Here is a 20448-nt window from a genome sequence, read left to right as displayed (position 1 = left end):
CTCTGTTCTTGTTGTTATATGCACCACTGTAAAAGTTAAATATACAAATATAGAAATGGCATTTACTTCCAAATGTCGAGTTACGTGTTTACAAGTGGAAATTAGTCTATTTCGTTGTTCGTAACTGTAATGATCGGTTTTCAGACTCATATTTATATTAAATCTCTTTTTATTTTCATCTTTAGAATATAGTATTAATGTTTGACCGAATGTTTTTGGGGCATCTTGTATATAAAATGTAAATAAAAATTCACATATAATATGTAACGCGTAAAATTATGAATAAAACTCTATCTTGAATTTTGTCACGAATTATAAATCATCTAAAGAGACTTTACTATTTGAAATTTTTTTAAATTTTGACTTTTGCATGTACATATTATTATATTAAACAGTGTTAATAAACATTCACTTACATCTGACGATGAATCTCACGTACTGATTCACACCTTCTGCTTACAAAATTCTGATAATTTAGCATATTTCGAACTTGCAATAATTTTCAATCACATTGACCATATTATTCGCTCGCCAAATTCCGACAAATTAATGGAAGACAATACGGTTATACAGCTACTTCTCTCTTCTATGTAACAATACATCTCTGTATCTTCTAAGTGCACATATATTGTATAATTAACCTGTACATTCATTATTCATATATATCAAATCGCTCTCTGACATTACTGGCGTCTTGGTGTATAGAACCGAATAAACATGCAATCAACTACGAATAAAATCAACATCTATTAAGTTACGCAATAAAAAAAATGTTATAAAATAAGTACATTTGCATACACAACAAAATTTCAAACTTGCATAGCATGAATAATAATGTATTGATATTGTACACATGAAAAAGTATATGTCATGGTTTATTTATACCTGAAAAATGTTAGAGTGTGTAATTATATAAAACAATTATATATAAAAAGACATTTACATATCTAATATTTATAAAATATATAATCCTAGAAATGAAGAGAAGGAGAAAGAGAAAAATAAAACCATAAAAGTTTGGATTTTTATAGATTGCTATTTTTATTGCATATTTATTTTCTTTAAAAGAAATTTGTATTCCATTTGGATTTTCTTTTTCTTAGATAAAGTAAAATACAGTAAATTTAAAAGAATTTTAAATAGCAAAATAAAGATTTTTATACAATCAAAATTATTTTCTTTTGGAACCTTATAGCAACCCTGATTATATCAAATTAAAACTTATTCAATTTTTATCTTTTTTAAATTTAGAAATTCTCGAAATCTTCTATATGTAATATTTCATAAATAATAAGTAATAAGTTTTTTTTATCTAAGACGCATAATGCATATGAACTGTGTTTTACATATTACACATTTTGGTGGGGAAGATATAATAAAAGCGTCAATAACATCACAGCAGATGGCAGTCTGCTATTAATGTAAAAGTGTATTACTACTTTGGTGTTATCATCATTTTTGTACAATGACATTAGTAAGTACTGTATTAATTATATTGGCATGTATTGCCATAAGTTACCTCATCTTGAATTATCGCCGGCAGTCTTCTGTTAAAACGCTAAATAACATGTCTGGGCCAAAAGCATTTCCTTTTATTGGAAGTACCTATTATTTTCTTCGATATAGTCCTGATGGTAATAATAAAAAGATAAAAATATTTACTTAAAAATTAATTGTCGCTAATGTTGCATTAATTTAGAGTAATAATATGTTGATAAATTATCATATATGATAAACCATAAACATTTTTTAGAATTGTTAGAAGCTTTAATTAAGTGGACAGAAGATAATTCATCCCCATTTAAATTTTGGTTCGGCAACAAGTTTTTCATTGTAATATATGAATCAGATCAAATGAAGGTAGAGAGACCAGCGAGCTTATGCTTAACTATTAAATGAATGACTATCTATTTTTATTTATATAGAATATCTAGAATAGAATAATTAATATTTATTTATATATAGAATATCTAGAATAGGATAATTAATGTCTACTCAAAATATCGAATAAAAATAATAATTTTTTATATCTTTTTTTTTTTTAAATGACACAAATGGATATATATGTACATTCGAAATCTTAAAAATATATTACATAACATTACAGAAAATCTTACAAAGCAGTGTCGATAAAAGTATAATATATCAAACATTTGAACCAATATTAGGCAAAGGATTAATCACAGCTCCTGGTAAAATATTTTTAGTAAAATATAAGACACACACACACACACACACACACACACACACACACATTGTATATACGTAAGTTAAAATATATGTATAATAATAATATAATATAAAATATAATATAATTTAAAGTTATTTTTCTATTTAATTTACATAATAACATAATTATAAAAAAAACAGCTTTATAACACAATTTACTTGCAGTCCTGTAGTATATTTTTATTCGCACTTTAACAGCGCGCATGCACGCAATCACGCACATTCACACATACGCATATATGCACATAACAATGTCACAAGTTTAAAATTATCATTAATTAAATTTCAACTAATATATTTTTTAATATTATGATTTTATTTGTTTACATATCTTTTTACTTTAATATCTTATTATAACATTTATTTTAGTATCTACATGGATTAAACATCGAAAAATAATAATGCCAAGTTTTAATAAAAGCTTGTTACAAAAGTATTTTGATATATTTGTCGAACAATCTTTAATATTGACGGACGAATTAGAAAAAATTAGACTAAATGGGAATAAAGTCATTCTTTTAAAACATGTATCAAAGTATACTCTGAGAACTGCATGTGGTAAGAGATTAAGTATTTTTATTTATTTGTTAAACATTTACATATATTTGTCTTCGTAAAAAGTTTAAAAGGAAATTTAAAAATTTTACGAGAGATAAAGAAAAAGAAGTGCATTAATAGTACAATAGTAATGGAATAATCTCTTTAAAAAACAGTAAAGGAAAGAAAGGTGCCAAGTTCATGCGTCAATTCCATTGTTGAAGATTTTATTACAAAAAAATAATGTTATTATACAAAAAACAGATTCTATATTACTGTAAAAAAAAACAACAATTTTTACAAAAGTAATAATATCAATAAATAGCGCCAATTGAAGAAAAACAAACACTAAATCAAAGTACTAAAACTACAAAAAAGTAAAAACTTGGTGTTGTGAAGTATGATAATATAGACATAAGACGTGTACATTATATAAACATATAAATTATTTTTATGTTTTTTCTAAGAACGTTTCACAAATTTTTTCTTAATTTTGTGTATCATTATATTTTATATTATCCTAATTATATTTTATAATTATATTTTATATTTTCTTACTATATATGTATGTACATATATTATTTTGTATGTACATATATTATCTGATATGCTGATATATCATGTATGATATGTGATGTATACATGTGAATGATAATAGGCATGTGTAGATAATATGTAAGATAATAGATAAATAATATATAAATAAACATGTATTCATATATTGAAATTTTTAATGACTGATAAATCATTATATATATTTCTTGATATATGTGCTTTTTGCATAAAACTTTATAAAATTTTATATAAAAATGTAAATATTTATTACAATAATGTTTTTATTATATGTTATGTATGAATAATGCAAATAATTTTTATAATAATAACTATTGAATAATACAAATGTATATATCTAATGATATAGCTTTTAATGCAACCCAAGTTTTTATACTTTGCTTTGGTGTAAATCTGTTTTATTTTAGTTGATGCAATTTATTGATATTATCATTTTTATAAAAATAATTAATTTACAGTAATAAAAAATTGTTTTTTTTTATAATAATATTATTTTTTTATAATAATAGTTTTCAACAATTGGTGCATGAAGAAAATTATTTTACTTCTAAATTTATAATATATATCGTTTAAAATATTAAATATATAAAAAAATATTTAATATAAATATATGTTTAATATAAATAAATATCTAATATAATAAATAAATAAACTACTTTTGAAAGAAATATGTTTTAATTTTTATAAATAAAATTATATTATTTTTTTATTCATACCATAATTATTACTTTTGATTTAAAAATATTATTACTTATCCTTGTGTTAATATGGAATTCTTACTTTTTATATGTCGTTTATTGATGTCTGTTTATCAAGTTATTTCATTTGAATTCGTAGTAGTTATAAGATTGTTTCAAGCTTATATGAAAATCTCATCATATACAAATAGAAAATTTCCTTTTTTTAAACATGAAAAAAGCACCGAATTCACGCATTCAGGCACACTTATTAAAAAAATTATTTTATTAAAGATATTACAATAGTTTAATATATCAAGAAAGTATTATACAAAGAAGCGTTATTTCATTTTTTAGTGTTCAAGTTTGTCTTCCTTACAAAAAATTATGATGTAAAAAAAATGTTCCAACTAAAAATAAAAAACTTATTTAAATTTATACATTTTTGTTGTAAAAGTTACAATATCAAAAATATGGAAAAAATATAAAAATCATAAAAATTTTATACAAAAAACTTTATGCTGCTATGTAACGATTTATTCGTATAATAATAATAAATATTTTATTTTATTTAATTTCGTCGTTACTAAAAACTCCATAACAATAAGAACATATTTAATAATTATACAAAATGACTGTAACAATTTTCACGTATTATATTTGAAATTTAATAAAATTTGATAAAATACTTCATTATTAAAAATTTTTCTACTATATTATTCATGCTACTTTGATACAATTGGTATAACAATGCCAAATTTTTTGTTTAATTTTTTTATAACTTTTACATTTTATAATTTTTACATATTTTTTTATATTATCACTTTGATAAGAAAGCCATATAAGTTTAAGTAGATTTTGGCTTACTTTCTTTTATATTAAAATTTTTTGTAAAACAAAAGAAATAAATTCAAACAGTAGATAATAAAATAACGCTTCTTTGTATAACGTCTTTTTTGATGTATTAAACTAACACATTTTTTACATAGTAAATTTTTGATCAAGCACGTGTAACATCTTTTTTCAGTTTTTTTAAAAAAGTAATTTTTAAAAAATTATATTAGTTCTTTTTTCGTAATATTTATGCACAAACCGTCTAAAATATCTTATTTGAGTTATTGAAACTTATTAACAAATTTTTATATTTTTTTATTTCCTAAAACATTTTAATAATAAGATGTGTAAAATATGCTGTAAAATATTTTTTAATATTCCACATAGTAAATTTATATCAAAAATATTCAAACAAACAATAAAAATAATGAACTGACAATGAGTATAATCTTAAATAGCAAATTGTTATTTTCCAATATTTGGTAACGTAAAACATTTATCTTGTAATTTTAAATTTCGCATCACATTTGTTTAACAAAATATTTTATAAAATGAACAACTCAATAGTAGTAGCCAATTACTTGTTGGTATTTTAAGTAATTTTAAGAATTTTTTATATGATTATAAAGGTATAATGACGGACATCAAAATAGAATTTCCAACAAATCAAATCAATCAATGTATTGAAGCAACGAAAAGGTAAAATACCTTTTTTATTCATAACTTTTTACAATGTAGATAAACTAAAGAAAGATGTTTTAGCTTCAAAAAAATTAATAGATTAAGAATGCGGAATGTATTCTTATATCCTAATTTTATATTCAATCTTACTGCTCTGGGACAAAAACAGCGACAGAATAATAACTTCTACCATTCTTTTACAGATAAGGTAAATAATGCAAATATTAATAATAAATATTAATTTTAACCTTGTACAATACTTTACTTACTATATAATCTATTATTATACAGTTAGTACAAGCGCAAATATATGCGAATGAACAGAATACCAAGAGTAAATGTGAAACTCGTAAGTTTTTCCCCATGGTTTATTTTTATGTTTCCATTGTTGTATTATTATGCAAAATTCTTAGAGTCAGCAAAATAATTTTTTTCAAAAAGTTTAATTAGAACGCTATGTTTTAATTGTTAGGTTATTATTAAAATGCTTTTGATCATTGCTAAAGATATTTTTTTTCTTCTACATTTACTTTTAATTATAATTTTCAAAGTAACATATTAAATTATGCTATCATAAAACTGAGAAAGTAATTAACACATACACAGATGGATACATATGTACATATATTATATACATATAATATAATTATATACACATAATTATGCAAATGTATACAGGCACACAATTTTATATTTTATTTTTTAAATGATGTAGATAGGACACTTCTTGACATTTTAGTAGAAGTATTTCATGGAGATAAGTTTTCGCAAAAAATAATACATGATAATTTAGTAACGATTATACTAGAGGTATGTAAAATCTTTTTATATAATTTCTATATAATTATATATTTATATACAAATAAAACATAATTTATTATATAAAAAATTATAAAGGAATAAGAATAACTAATAAAAAACGAAGCGAGGTAAATAAATGCACTTACATTGTGTAAAAATTCTCTTTAGTAATAATAAATATTTTTATTCTTCTTTTGAATTATTTTCAATATACAAAAACAAAAAACATATTACTAACATTTAATAAAATAAAGTAATATATATATTCATATATACAGGGTGTCCCCATATATACAGGGTTTCCCGAAATTGCCGGTAGATATTTTAATGGCAGGTTCTTTAGAACATTTTAAGACGAAAAGTTTAATACAAAAATGTCGAGGCTACAATAGTTTTTAAACTGGAAACAATTATATTTCACGAATGATAGGACTGAGATTTCGTGCTCTCAGGTACGGCAAAATAACAAGGGCTAACATAATATTCATAATATCGTGAAAAGAGCGCTATTTATAGGAGCACTTTTATCACTTGTTATTTTGCCGCACCTGAAAGCGCGAAATCTCAGTCCTATTATTCGTGAAATATAATTGCTTCCAGTTTAAAAACTATTGTAGCCTCGACATTTTTGTATTAAACTTTTCGTCCTAAAATGTTCTAAAGAACCTGCCATTAAAATATTTACCGGTATTTTCGGGACACCCTCTATATATATATATGTAATTTTTGTGTATCATAAAATATATATGTTTCTTGTTTGTTTTGCAAGCTTAGAGTTTGATTTCATAATGGCTTTTGTAAATGTTCCAGTTTTTTCGAAACAATTTACACATGTGATCCGTGATTGAAATCTAATTTTACATTGCTATAAACAAGTTGCATTTTTTCAATACACAACACAAAAAATAACAATAAGCACCTTCTTTCTAAATAATTAAATAAAAATATGGTGTATAGAATTTTATGTGAAGATTATGATACATCATGTTGATAACTTATTAAAAATACTCATCAATCAGCATTATATAATCATTAGTCATAGACTTTTGAATCACGAGTTTAAGTGAAATAATTGATAATGTTGAAGTCTTGAATGTGGAATATATTAGTAAGAGATTATCAGAAATGTCATTATTAAGTAAAAGAATGGTCTCAAAACAGATACCTAAGGTCTTCATCATATGTATATGAATACATATATGCAAATATTGATCCTGAGTTTCTACATGTTTATTTTTATTTCCTTCACATCATATGCGATTTAACAGTCATTCGTCTTCTTGTTAATTTATATCTAATTCCTCGTCAGTGTGTTATCTATTTTTATATGAAGATTGTTTAAAAATAGGTTTGAAACATTTATTATTATTATTAAAGAGAATTTTTACATAATATAAGTGCATTTATTTACTGCACTCAGCTCTTATTAAACCTATTTTTCCCGATTTTTTATATTCAATATATTAGAGCCTTTTACTTTTATTAATTATTAAATGATATTTTCTTAATTAGAATTTTGATACAACCTCTGTTACGATTGATTTTGCGATCTTCATGTTAGCAAATTTCCCAGAGATACAAGTACGTATTTATAAAATTTATATAAAATTTTTTCGTAATAAACTGATCGTTTAGAATAATACAATTCTCTATAAAAAATATTTTTTACGTAACAATAAAAAATACTTTTTCAATAAATTTTGCTATTCAAGTAAATAATAATACTTTGTTTAGAGTCGTCTTTTCACATATTGTTATATATATTATATAAATTATAGTAAATTCTAATAATATTAATAAAATTATTAAATTGTTAGTTTGCTTTTTCAAATTATAATTTAAATTTGATTTGTATAAACATTTTTATTATTCAAAATAATAAATACACTTATAACAAGCAAGTAAATAAGAAATGTATATATTATATGTAACTTATTACAAAAATATTTAAACAATTTTGAGTGTATTATTTTAATTTAAAAAAATGGTAAATGTCTATAATAACTACTGCAGCGAAAAATCAATTTTTTTCAATACCAATCAACAAAACTACTATAGAAATGAAATGTAGAAATGTTTTTAGGGAGGGGCAAGTCTTTCTTAAGAATTTATTCAATAACAAGTTATAGAAATGCCAAATTATACTGTCCTTCGAGTTTTGTTTACAAACATTAATTATTGTATTTGTTGCTTTATTTTTATATATATTTTCAATATATTCATAATACACGCGCACACACGCCTTCGGCCCCTCCTCCCGCACCCATTCCGGCCACCTCGCTTCGCATATACGTTGCAAGACAAAGCAAAATTTACATGGGTTTGCAACTTTCCACCAAAGCGAGGTGGACGGGTCGGGCGCGAGAGGGGGGCCGATAGCCCCCCTTGCACCGCCCTCTGTGTGTGTGTGTGTATTATGAAAATATTTCTTTATTCATATTTATATTATTCCATTTTATAATAATTTAATGAATAATGTTTAATAAATTTATTTAAGTAATTTTGTTACTTGTAACTTCTTAAGAAAGACTTGCCCCTCCCTAAAAGCATTTTTACATTCCATTTCTATAGTAGCTTTGTTAATTGGTATTGAAAAAATTGGTTTTTCGCTGCAGTAGCTATTATAGACATTTACCAAAAAAATTAATAATTTTAATATAGCTACAAAATGTCTACACTAATTTTTATTAATTTAATCATTATCAATATTTTGATACCAAAATAATGAATTCGTATACATAAATAATAATATATATAATTGTATATAAATAATATAATTAATATACATATATATATATATAGTGTATTGTGTATATATTAAAAACTAGGTCTACCTTACCATATAATACACATATGTTTATACTTCTGATATATTTATACATATAGAGGGTATATATTTATTTAATTAATTTTATTTAATCTTACAATAGGAAAAAGTGTATCAAGAATTATGGGAAATTTATGGGACAAAAACTCCAAAATCTGCTCCAATTAGATACGAAGATTTACCAAATATAAATTACTTAGATTGTATTATTAAAGAAACTATGAGAATATTTCCTCCTGTTCCTTTAATTGGGCGACATCTAACAGAGGATGTAAAAATAGGTTTGTTTTCAAAAATAATTATCTTTTTATTTTATATATGTATATGTTATCATTAAATGTATAATTAACGTTACATATAACTTAAATAGGAAAAAATCATAATTTTTAAAAAATAACTAAATATATTTTATTATTTAAAAATTATGTGCTTATTTCATGGTTATATATAAATTAAAAGCTAAATATAAAAAAAATACACACTAATGTACATTTGGTAAGATTAATAGTTTTCTTTTTGTGCAATTATTTTTGAAATTTATTTCAATTTACAAAAATAAAATTTTAAAAATACGTCTTCGTGACTGAATGAGCTTAATCTTGATTATATTTTCAAGGTTACTGTTCTGAATAATTTCCAATAAATTTTAACCGTTACTCATTGTTTATTAAAAAGTTATTAACAAAAAAACTTCTAAATTATATGTAATTTTCAAATTATATATATTTTATAAAATGCTATACGCTTAAAACTTTTGGGGGAGACTCAGAACAGTGATCTCAACATATATCAATATAAGATCAAAGTTATTAGATCTGTTTTTTTTTTAAATTTTACTGATATATGTTTTAGGAGAGTTTATCCTGCCAAAAGACACTGAGGTTCTTTTGGGAATAATAACTCTACACCGAAATGAAAAGTATTGGCCCAATCCGTTGGTATTTGATCCGGACAGATTTCTCCCTGAAAAAAGAAAAATTAAGTCTAATTCGTCTTACTACATGCCATTTAGTATGGGATCCAGAAATTGTATAGGTAAGAACAATTCAAAATATATGTTATCATAAAATTGATTTGCATATAAGCAACTGATAAGTTTTTGCAGGTATGAATTATGCAATGATTTCACTGAAAGTTGTCTTAGCAACTTTGATACCAACATTTGTATTCAAAGTAGATAAAATCATTCCGATAGATAAAATTAAATTAAATACGGATATAACTCTATATTCTGTTGAACCCCTAGAAGTCAAAATTGAAAATCGCGATCTACATTAAAATAGTGTAAGTACATATTTATTGAAAAATAATCTAATATCTTTTGTATGAGGCTTTCTATATACATAATATATGTATATGGTATACAAATGAGAAGAGAAAATGGTAGTGTAAAGATAAGTCACAATTTATCTATGATGTGATTAAAACTAAATGTGGTCTAATAAAAGTTGCACACAAATAGGTAGAGGTACATCTATATCTACAACTGCTTTTTACAATAATTAAACGGCATTTAATAAAGGACCACATATTCTGCAAATGTTAACAGTTGTTGAACAGCATTTAGGAATTATCGTTACGCAACAAAAACATAAAATTTTAGCGGGAGAAAATATGGAAAAGAAGCGAGCAAAGTGTTAATGTTTCTGTTGCATAACGATAATTATGCTTTCTAATTAATAAAAAGATTAAACTTGAAAAATTTTTGAACATTTAATGTTTGATAATAAAAATTTTTTTATTAATTTAAATGTACAATTGAACGAAAATTTTAAAGAACGAACAAGAGGAAAGAATAACAGTTATTTTCGCCGTAAGAATGGCTTGAATGGCTTGAAAATGTTAACAATGCAACTGTTTAACTTAAATAGTTATTACTGGTGTTACAAATGGTTAAATATAATTATTATGTGGTTATTAATGGTTTAATTTACCTAAGCGTTAGAAATTAAAATTCCATCAAAGTATTGTATTAAAGTACAGAGAAATTATGCAGAAAAATATATTTAATTATTGTTTATTTATCTTTATCTGTTTTATGTTATTCCTTTTAAAAATAAACTTATACATACAATTAGTAAAAATATTTTGGTTTACATTTCATTTACCATCTCGTATTATGTTAATCAATATAGTATTAATATATACAAGGTGTTTCAGAATTAATAGCAAAAAATGAAGAAGGATAATCTCTATAAATTAAAATAAATTGTCTTATAAACATATATCTGGGAACGCACCCTGTTGCGTTATAGTTCCCAGAGTCTCCTTCAAAAATTCGAAATTTGGAAAACTTTTCTTTCGAAATTGAAAAATTGGATGTCTCCATCATGGAGATTCGAAATCTTTATGTAATATCCACGTAAACTTCCATAGATGTCTACTACACATCCACAGTTTTATATTTCTATTTTAAATACGTTAGATGTATTCATACAGATATCATATGTATATACGTTATATGAAGCGATCATAAATATTTTATGAAGCAATCATAAATATTCTTGGAATAATTATAAATACTTAAATAATATAAAACTTTCATGGACAATTAATAAAATTTATTTATAATTACATATATTATTAATGGGAGTAAGATAGAATCGTTATAAATGTTTTTTCCAAAAAAAGTAACAAAAACCAAACAATCACTTATAAATGATTGAATTTATATTATTCACTTGTCAGTTTTATGTACGTACTAACTATGCATACCAAATACAGAAAATATATTTCGTATATTTAATGTGCAATTAGTACATGCATCAAAGTCAATAAATAATATTATTGCACCCATGGGTCGATTTACGTCGATACTTGCAAGAAAACGTCAGAAATGTGCGAATCACGTCACTCTTGTATGCCGAGGAACAAATAATGAAACGCTGATTAGAAAAAGGAATGATACTTTTATTAATTGCATACAACCTCATATATTTTTTCTTATCTAATTAAGACAGCTAAATATAAATACTATAAGGTTTATTATTTGATCTTTATATTTTTATTTATTCGATTTGATTTGATTTTATCTGATTATACATATAATAGTCGTCTAATACTCTTCTCGTCGTATTTTCTTTTATTCTGATGATTGAATCTCAATTGAAACTTTTTTCTGTAAATGCTAATTGTAAGTTACATATGGTTATATAAGTTATTGACAGTTGAATAAGTTGTTGACCTTGGCAGATAACCTTTTCCTTTTTGTATTACGCATGAAGTGGATGCGTATACAGATATTATCACAGGATAAATATCTGTAAGAAACGAAGCTATGTATCTTAAATACGACCATAATGTTTAACAACTGCTCTGAATCTAATATATCTGCGGTTGTTTACAAATAATCTATTACAAACGCGCTTAAAAACAATCTTTTGTAGACGAATGTAGTTTCGATATAAGAACAAATAATAAAGGACAAAATAAAACGTAAAAAACAAAAGAAAAAATTTGCATACACTTCATGCCTAATACAAGTAGGAAAATGTTATCTGCCAAGGTCAACAACTTATCCAACTGTCAATAACTTAACATATATAACCATATGTGACTTACAATTAGAATTTACAGAAAAAAGTTTCAATTGAGATTCAATCATCAGATTAAAAGAAAATACGACGAGAAGAGTATTAGACGACTATTATATTTGTAATCAGATAAAATCAAATCAAATCGAATAAATAAAAATATAAAGATCAAATAATAAACCTTATCGTATTTATATTTAACTGTCTTAATTAGATAAAAAAAAATAAAAATTTATATTAATAAATACAAATTTTGAAAATCAAAATTTGAAATTGTTTTTTTAAGAAATATTTTAATCGTTAATTGTTTTCCTCTTTAAGAAGATATAAAAATGTTTAAAAAGAAAATAGTAAAAAGTAACAAAAAGTAATAAAAAGAAAAGTTCACAATGCTTTTATTTAATTATTTATAAATTGATATTTTGTTTGTAGAAAAATGCTTATAAAAATACATAAAAAAAATAAAGCAAAAATTAGTTTGTTTAAAAAAAAAATGTATAAATTATTTGTTATTATTTGTTGCTCGAAAGATTATATATATATATAAAATATATGTAAGTAATGGAAAGTATTAATAGTTAAAAGAAGAGTGTATCGCGAATGCACTCGGGTAGAATATTGACCGCGTGAGCTATTGACGCAACGGAGAAGGCAAGACATGCCGGAGGTACAGAAACCGGAAGCGTCACCGAATTGCGAAAGGTGCAAGAGAAGAAATTTGCCTTTAGATTTCCTTTACTTGCACCCTGACGTGTCGCCACGAAGTGGATCATATTTAGTCATATTGCCAGGCGGCTCACTTCGAACTGCTAAATTCGGGGGTGATTATAAAACATATATAATATAAATAGAAGAAGAATTTGCTGTTTCTATGGAAATTTCTGTATTAGTAAGACAGTTGTAAGTAACCATGTAAATAAATTATATAAATAACTTGATAACAGAAGCATCAACATGATTGTCAAATCACGCGGTGGATATCGGGACATATGCATTGCAAACAAATGAGATTCTCTCTCACACACGATTGGTTGTTCAATATCTCCTCCATTTATATATATATATATATATATATATATATATTCTAAAAAGTTATAAAAACACCGCGAAGGAAGCGACAGTCATTAACAATAATTATACCAGTAGTAAACCATCCATAATCAGTTAAACGCGAGTAATGTTGAGTGTTGAGTTGCTGTAATGTGAGGAAAAGTGACTGTATAAAGATATTAGTCAAGTGAGTTAGGAGAACCTATTTTAGTTAGAAAGAAGCTAAAATAAAGAAGATTGTCTAAATATATATATATGAAAAAAGGTGAATGTTACGACTTCTGGAATCCAAAGTCCTCAACCCGTCAACGATCGCGCAAATTTTGTATCTCCACCTCAAAGCCACAACATATTAATATTATTATTTATAATAAGATTTAAGGAAGAGCTCCAAATTATTAAATATAAATAGATGATTAAAAGAGAGGCATAGGAGCGGGGAGATATACATGGAAATATAAGTTTTTTTGTAGATAGTGTGTCACAAATATATTAACGATTCTTTACATTGGTAAAATTCTATAAAAAGGCGGAAATTGTACAAAATAATGAACGTTTCGATTCACGTTTTTGAATCCTCTTCAACATAATATAGAAAAAGGAATGTATAATTATATATAATTTGAGATAGGATTAATAGAACGCATGTTGAAGAGGATTCAAAAACGTGAATCGAAACGTTCATTATTTTGTACAATTTCCGCCTTTTTATAGAATTTTATAGAATTTTACCAATGTAAAGAATCGTTAATATATTTGTAACACACTATCTACAAAAAAACTTATATTTCCATGCATATCTCCCCGCTCCTATGCCTCTTTTTTAATCATCTATTTATATTTAATATTATTATCATTAATAATATACATATATTACTATTACTAGCTTTCCATAGATAATTATGAATATATATGACGGCATACTCCTTCTGGCAGAAATACTATTTCTTATTTTGAAAGTTTTTTATTTCATTTGCGAAAGCATATTTACAATATTTATTCCAAAAGCAAAAAAGGATGCAGTTGATGAAATCGTTTTGGTACGTATAAAATTCATAATATGCATAGATATAAAAGATATAATTTTTAAATATTTTTTTAAAGATTTAGTTCATAAAATAAAAATTAACAATATGTAAAAATATGTTAACAAATTTATTTTAAATTCATTTTTCATTATTTTACCTTAAAAGTTATTCTATCGAAGAGCAAGTTAGTACACAAAACTCCATTTTGCGTCATTTTGAATACACTTTTAAAATTATTTAAAGCCACTTTATCACTAAATTTTTTCATCCCAAACAAAAATAAATTAAAAATAAAACAAGAATTTTTTACGTTTTTGTTTTTGTTTATTTTATAATATAATTGTTTGATCAAGAAATTATTAAATTATAATGTTCAAATTGTGCAAAAATTTGTAATCTATAAAATTTAAGATAATGTAATAATTTACGCGATGAAAGGATTAGAACTTAATACATATATCACGACAGGTAACAGGTGCGGGTCACGGTATTGGGAAGGAATTAGCGATTGGTTATGCATTGTTAGGAGCAACAGTAGTATGTTGGGATATCAATGAAAAAACCAACCAGCAAACGATGAATGAGATTAAAATTATGGGGAAACAAAGAGTCCACGCATATCAGTAAATCAATGTTGCTTAAATTCATATATTCAACAAAAAACGATTTTATATGCGTACAATTAACTATACAATTTAACCATTATTAACGCTGATTACAAAATTTGATCGGGATTTTTATAGATGCAACGTAGCAGACAGGGAAGAAGTCTTTAGAGTTGCTGAAAAAGTGAGAGAAGAAGTCGGTGACGTTACTATTTTAGTCAACAATGCCGGTATAGGAATTGTTAAAAAACTTCTAGATCACAGCGTCGATGAAATTACACGAGTTATAGACGTCAATATAAGGTCGCATTTTTGGGCAAGTGACATATATGTTATATTAAGATACATATATTAAGATGCATATATATATATATATATATAAAATAATTAGGGCAATTTACATTATTCTTAGAAACAGAAGTACGTACTGAAGACAATTAATTTACTACATTTGCAATTGAAATAAATTAAAGAGACAAAATAAAAGTACATATATATACATACATACACATGCACGCACGTGTAATAATGCTTTCGCAAATTGTTCTTAATGAAAATTACTTTTAGACATTGAGAGCGTTCCTACCAAGTATGATTGAAAAGAATCACGGTCACGTTGTGGCGATCTCATCAGTAGCAGCATTTTTGGGCAGTACACATGGTACGGTTTATTGTCCCACAAAATCCGCGGTCAAAGGTAATTCAATCTTATTATAATTTTATAATTCTATAGTATAATTATTAATAGCAAGTAATGTAAGTAGAACGACCAAACTAGCCAATAATATCTTTATTTAATATTAAAACGACGTTTCGACCATTTGGTTGTGGTCCTTTTCAAGTTTAAATTCGAGTGAACAAAGATGTATATCAATGTGTTGTACAGGTAGCAGTTAGTTAAACATATTGATTTGACGAACCAACAAGTGACGGAACACGTCTTGTCAAAACTAATGTCGAAACTAAACTGTCTTTATTGTAAATTAATAAACATTATGCGCTTACAGTCAAATTGTAAAATCAGATATAATTACAGAGCATGTTTTCCTAATATTTTTTTCATGTGGGTATTACAGCACTGATGGAAGCTGTCTTCAATGAATTGCGTGCATATAGCAAAGGAAAATCCTTAATTAAGTTTACTACCGTTTATCCGACCATAATACTTACTGGACTTGTCAAAAAGCCAAGGATAAGGCAAGTTTATAACGATAGAAAGTTAACGAATTGTAAATAATATTTCGTAATAACAATGGTGTGTAAAGTTATGAAATTCATACATTTTCAAAATTAGCGTATTTGGACGGTTTTCTGCAGAAAAGGACTGAAAATTAAATGAAAAATTAAGAAACTAAGATCTTGCCATATTTTCTTTTATTAAATACCTAAATATCATCTGCAAAAATGATTCAATTCGTTCTGCGAATCGAGCGATATCTCTTACACTCGCTACTCACGATCCGAATTGCAGGATAATTAGGTAGGGATAATCATGTGTTGCTCTCTCTACATGATTCAATCTGTGGTAGACTGCTGCATTGCAAATATGTGTGAAAAATGGCTCCGTCAATTTCTAAATTAAAGGAAATCGGAAATGCATTGAGTTTACTGCCACAAAACGAAATGCTGATGCAAAAACGAAAAAGAAAATATTGGGTTAAAAAGTTATTATTACAGAGAAAAAAAATTTAGTCATATTAATATTCTTAAAGAATTAGATTCAGTTGATTTTAAAAACTTTCTCCGAATGGATTATGACACTTTTAATGAATTACTTTATATAGTCGTAATAAATCTTATTATACACCATGCAGTCGAAAATTGATTCAATTGTTCTATACACGATCCAACCTGCAGAGCATTAGAGTGGGGAGTCGGAAGATCGTGTGGTTGTCGCAACTTTATCAATTTTATATTTGAGTAGGTTGATTCTCTTCTGCAGAATGCCGTTCATTTGATAAAAGAAACTTTTGTCTTTTAATATCACAGTTTCTACATTATACATACATTACGCATACATTATATATACGTTTATACACATTTATAAAACATTATTTATTAAATAAGACATTTTTATAATAATTATTACACTGATTGATGATTTTATATTTTATTTATCAATAATATATAGATTTCCAAGTATAATGGGAAGTCTTACACCGCAAAAAGCAGCTTCACTAATAATCGATGCGCAAAGACAAAATTTTCAAGAAAGAAGTATACCTTCACATTGGCTGCCGATGTCATATTTAATAAGGTATAAATTATACAAATAAAAATTCTATCATATTAAATGCACATGACAGATTTTTAAACAAATCATTAAAAATGCTAATAAGTTGCAAAGCGACTCATAAATCATTAATCATTAATAGATACGAATGTAATTTTACTACAATTATTATTATTTCCTTTTATACATTTTCTACTCTAATAAAAATAATATTTTAATTTCAGAATACTGCCGAAGAAAGCAATATATTGTATATATGATTTCTTAGACTTCGGTGCTGATGTAGAAGATTAAAAAATATGAAAGAATATAGGTTTATATACAAATTTGTTATTTTATGTAAAAAACAATAAAAATATTTTTCAATAATTATAATCATGATAACTTTTTTATTATTTTAATGCTCTGAAATACACAATATTTTTGAAAAATAATAATTTATAAGACTCTTAAATAAAACCAATAACATCAGGGAAAGAGGCGATATAAGTCAGCGCAGGATGTAAAGACGTGAATAAAAATTCAAGTTTTTTAATTAAAAAAACGCCTTTATTTAAATGTTTTGATTCATCTTTGGGCCTAACCATCTTCAGCAATACAACATAAGAATATAATTATATAATACATTAAAACACTTTAAAGTACGCAAACACGCAAAATGTAATTAGTTTTTTATCGGCTTTAAACTATGTATTTTCTTTACCCACTAGTGTGCTCAACGCATCGAGCAACGGTTGCGTTTTGTCATAATTATTACTGATCGCTTGAGATCTGTGTGATGAGTTTCTTCCTGGTTCCTATTGTTTTTCTTTCAATTTTGCTATTTTAGCGTTATATTGGGGAATGCATTTAAGTACGCATATGGTATTTTTGTTTCTATAGTTTGGGGCCGGTAAGAAACTTTTAACATTTGGCGTGTCTGGGTACTTTTAAGTATTTTAATTTGTTATATAATTATATATTCTTACGTTGGATCGCAGAAGATGGTTCAAAGATGAACTAAAACATACATTTAATTTTTAACTTTTTAACGTTTTAAACTTAAAAATTTTTGAAATCTACGGAATTACGTATGACATTTCAAGAATGATTAAAGACTTTATTTTTTACTTTAAAAGATACATTTACTGTTGCGTATAAGCTATATTTTTATTCTCATTTTTTTAAGTGGAAGAAATATAATAAAACTAATAAAAGGTAAAAAACGTAAGGCGTAATAGAGTTAAATATTATTTTAATATAATAAAACATAATTAAACATAAAAATAAAATTAAATATTGTTTTAATATAATAAAAGTATAAATACATAAGTAAATAATATGCGCACATTAGTAATATCATCGTTCTGCAACTATCCCGTCCGAACGTGCTGATTCTCCAGGAAAGAAGATTCTCCGTGATATATCAATTTGGCGGATATGACACCGTGCCACGCGAGCGCGACAACACCTTGCACGCGCCATTTCTACGCGCCTTTGGCATCGCGTCTCGAAAGGCCATCTTATGGGTAGTACGAAAAAATACAAAAAAAGTCAATTAATGTTAAAAAATTCGTTTTCAATACACTAATACTACATTGACCTTTACTAACAAGAATAGGTATAAAAGTGTCCTTTTCGATTTTGATGTGCTTTTAATATGTTATAGTTTAAGTCAAATTAGAGAAACATATTTTTTTTTACACGCCCTAATGGCAGTTAAGAGAGTAAAATATCCCTTTGAAGAAAAGCGATTTTTATATTTGTAAGCAAATACCGTTGAAACAGTAAAAGATATAGAAAACGGTTCACAATAAAAGTTTTATAGTTTTAATGTACCTTAAAAGTGCATAATTTGATTTTTCTAAAATATCATATTTTTTTAAATTCCCCTTTCCTCTTTATTTTTTGAGAAATTTGATCATGCAGTTTTAAAGTACATTAAAAACCATAAAACTTTTATTGGAAACTTTTTTTTATATTTCTTACCATTTCGACGGTATTTGCTCAGAAATATAAAAACCGATTTTTCTCAAATACGTTTCTCCTATTTTGACCTAGACTACAACATATTCAAAGCGCATTAAAATCGAAAAGGGACACTTTCAAGGGACCTTTCCTTGTAAGATCGCATAGAATAAATAAAAAATATCCACGCGCATATGGAAAAATATTTATTATATTTATTCATATACGTCAATGCTAGATTGTAAGTTCTCAGAATCTTCTACGTGTCACACTTGACAAGTGTAAGATTTATTATGTAGAATCTTTTCAAGAATAATATTTCAAACGTTCAGTGCTGTAGAGATCAAGGACGAAAAATAAAGTTTTTATTATTTAAAAAAAAATTCAATGAGCATAATTCTGCATATAAAATAATTTAGTACAAAACAACGTATAAAATTAATAGATGAAACCGTTAAGAATAATTAATCGATAGCGAACGTTTCGAGCTCTATTTGAGCCTTCTTCAGCGCAGTAATATAATCGTAATGCAAGTCATAAATATAAAAATACAAATAATTTCAAAAAACGGAATTGATTTTTACAGAACGCAAAATACAATGTATAATATAAAAAGCGGTAAAAAGCGATAAAAAACAATCGCTAAACATTATTGTTGCCGGTATGTATATTCCTCTATGGTTAGTGAGCCACGAGGAATTAATAAAAGTATTCTTATATTAATAGATTTTTTTTTTTTCGTGACTTGACTGCAATGCCGGACGACTGAATCCTATGTTGGCATGGTTAAATAATTATAAATTACCAATACGTCGAGTCACCAAACTGTACAATCAATCCAGTATTTACTTACATAGTCAAAAAGTTCGACAATAAAATTGTTAATTAGAAGA

At 25.4% G+C, this 20448-nt stretch overlaps 2 protein-coding genes across 6 annotated transcripts in view; both read left to right on the top strand.

Annotated features, from left to right (window-relative positions):
- The first annotated feature begins 1418 nt into the window (after positions 1–1418).
- The window catches only part of LOC140674286 (cytochrome P450 4C1-like), a 42549-nt gene continuing 23519 nt past the window's right edge, over positions 1419–20448 (top strand). The window contains exons 1-13 of one of the 3 annotated variants that reach the window (XM_072907717.1): positions 1419–1634; positions 1754–1860; positions 2108–2192; positions 2599–2787; positions 5480–5549; positions 5613–5739; positions 5823–5880; positions 6247–6341; positions 7845–7913; positions 9263–9440; positions 10012–10194; positions 10265–10443; positions 10622–11151. In XM_072907717.1, coding sequence (XP_072763818.1) covers positions 1466–1634; positions 1754–1860; positions 2108–2192; positions 2599–2787; positions 5480–5549; positions 5613–5739; positions 5823–5880; positions 6247–6341; positions 7845–7913; positions 9263–9440; positions 10012–10194; positions 10265–10437 — 1503 coding nt within the window. In that variant the 5' untranslated portion in view covers positions 1419–1465 and the 3' untranslated portion in view covers positions 10438–10443; positions 10622–11151. Of the gene's footprint in view, positions 1635–1753; positions 1861–2107; positions 2193–2598; positions 2788–5479; positions 5550–5612; positions 5740–5822; positions 5881–6246; positions 6342–7844; positions 7914–9262; positions 9441–10011; positions 10195–10264; positions 10444–10621; positions 11152–20448 lie in introns of those variants that run through there. The other 2 variants (XM_072907718.1, XM_072907716.1) reach the window with 2 other exon arrangements.
- LOC140674288 (epidermal retinol dehydrogenase 2-like) lies at positions 13821–17923 on the top strand. 3 transcript variants are annotated; one of them, XM_072907724.1, is made up of 8 exons: positions 13821–14007; positions 14639–14782; positions 15239–15393; positions 15514–15691; positions 15943–16072; positions 16452–16572; positions 17507–17632; positions 17833–17923. In XM_072907724.1, exons 2-8 carry the CDS (start codon positions 14645–14647, stop codon positions 17900–17902), a joined length of 918 nt encoding a protein of 305 aa, XP_072763825.1. In that variant the 5' UTR covers positions 13821–14007; positions 14639–14644; the 3' UTR covers positions 17903–17923. The 3 variants fall into 3 exon arrangements, with proteins under 3 accessions (XP_072763825.1, XP_072763824.1, XP_072763826.1); XM_072907723.1 differs by having other exon boundaries at positions 14629–14782; XM_072907725.1 differs by having other exon boundaries at positions 13839–13929; positions 14629–14782.

The sequence above is a fragment of the Anoplolepis gracilipes genome, chromosome 15, assembly GCF_047496725.1.
Source record: "Anoplolepis gracilipes chromosome 15, ASM4749672v1, whole genome shotgun sequence".
Classification (NCBI taxonomy): Eukaryota; Metazoa; Arthropoda; class Insecta; order Hymenoptera; family Formicidae; genus Anoplolepis; species Anoplolepis gracilipes.
Note: the sequence above shows the minus strand (reverse complement) of the source record. Positions and strands in the feature narration are given on the sequence as shown.

Bases quoted from the DNA above. Each gene is read 5' to 3' on its own strand.
- LOC140674288 (XM_072907724.1), top strand. From the start codon at position 14,645: ATGAATATATATGACGGCATACTCCTTCTGGCAGAAATACTATTTCTT. The intron at 14,783-15,238 runs GTACGTATAAAA...ATATCACGACAG, and splicing joins CAGTTGATGAAATCGTTTTG to GTAACAGGTGCGGGTCACGG. The intron at 15,692-15,942 runs GCAAGTGACATA...AATTACTTTTAG, and splicing joins ATATAAGGTCGCATTTTTGG to ACATTGAGAGCGTTCCTACC.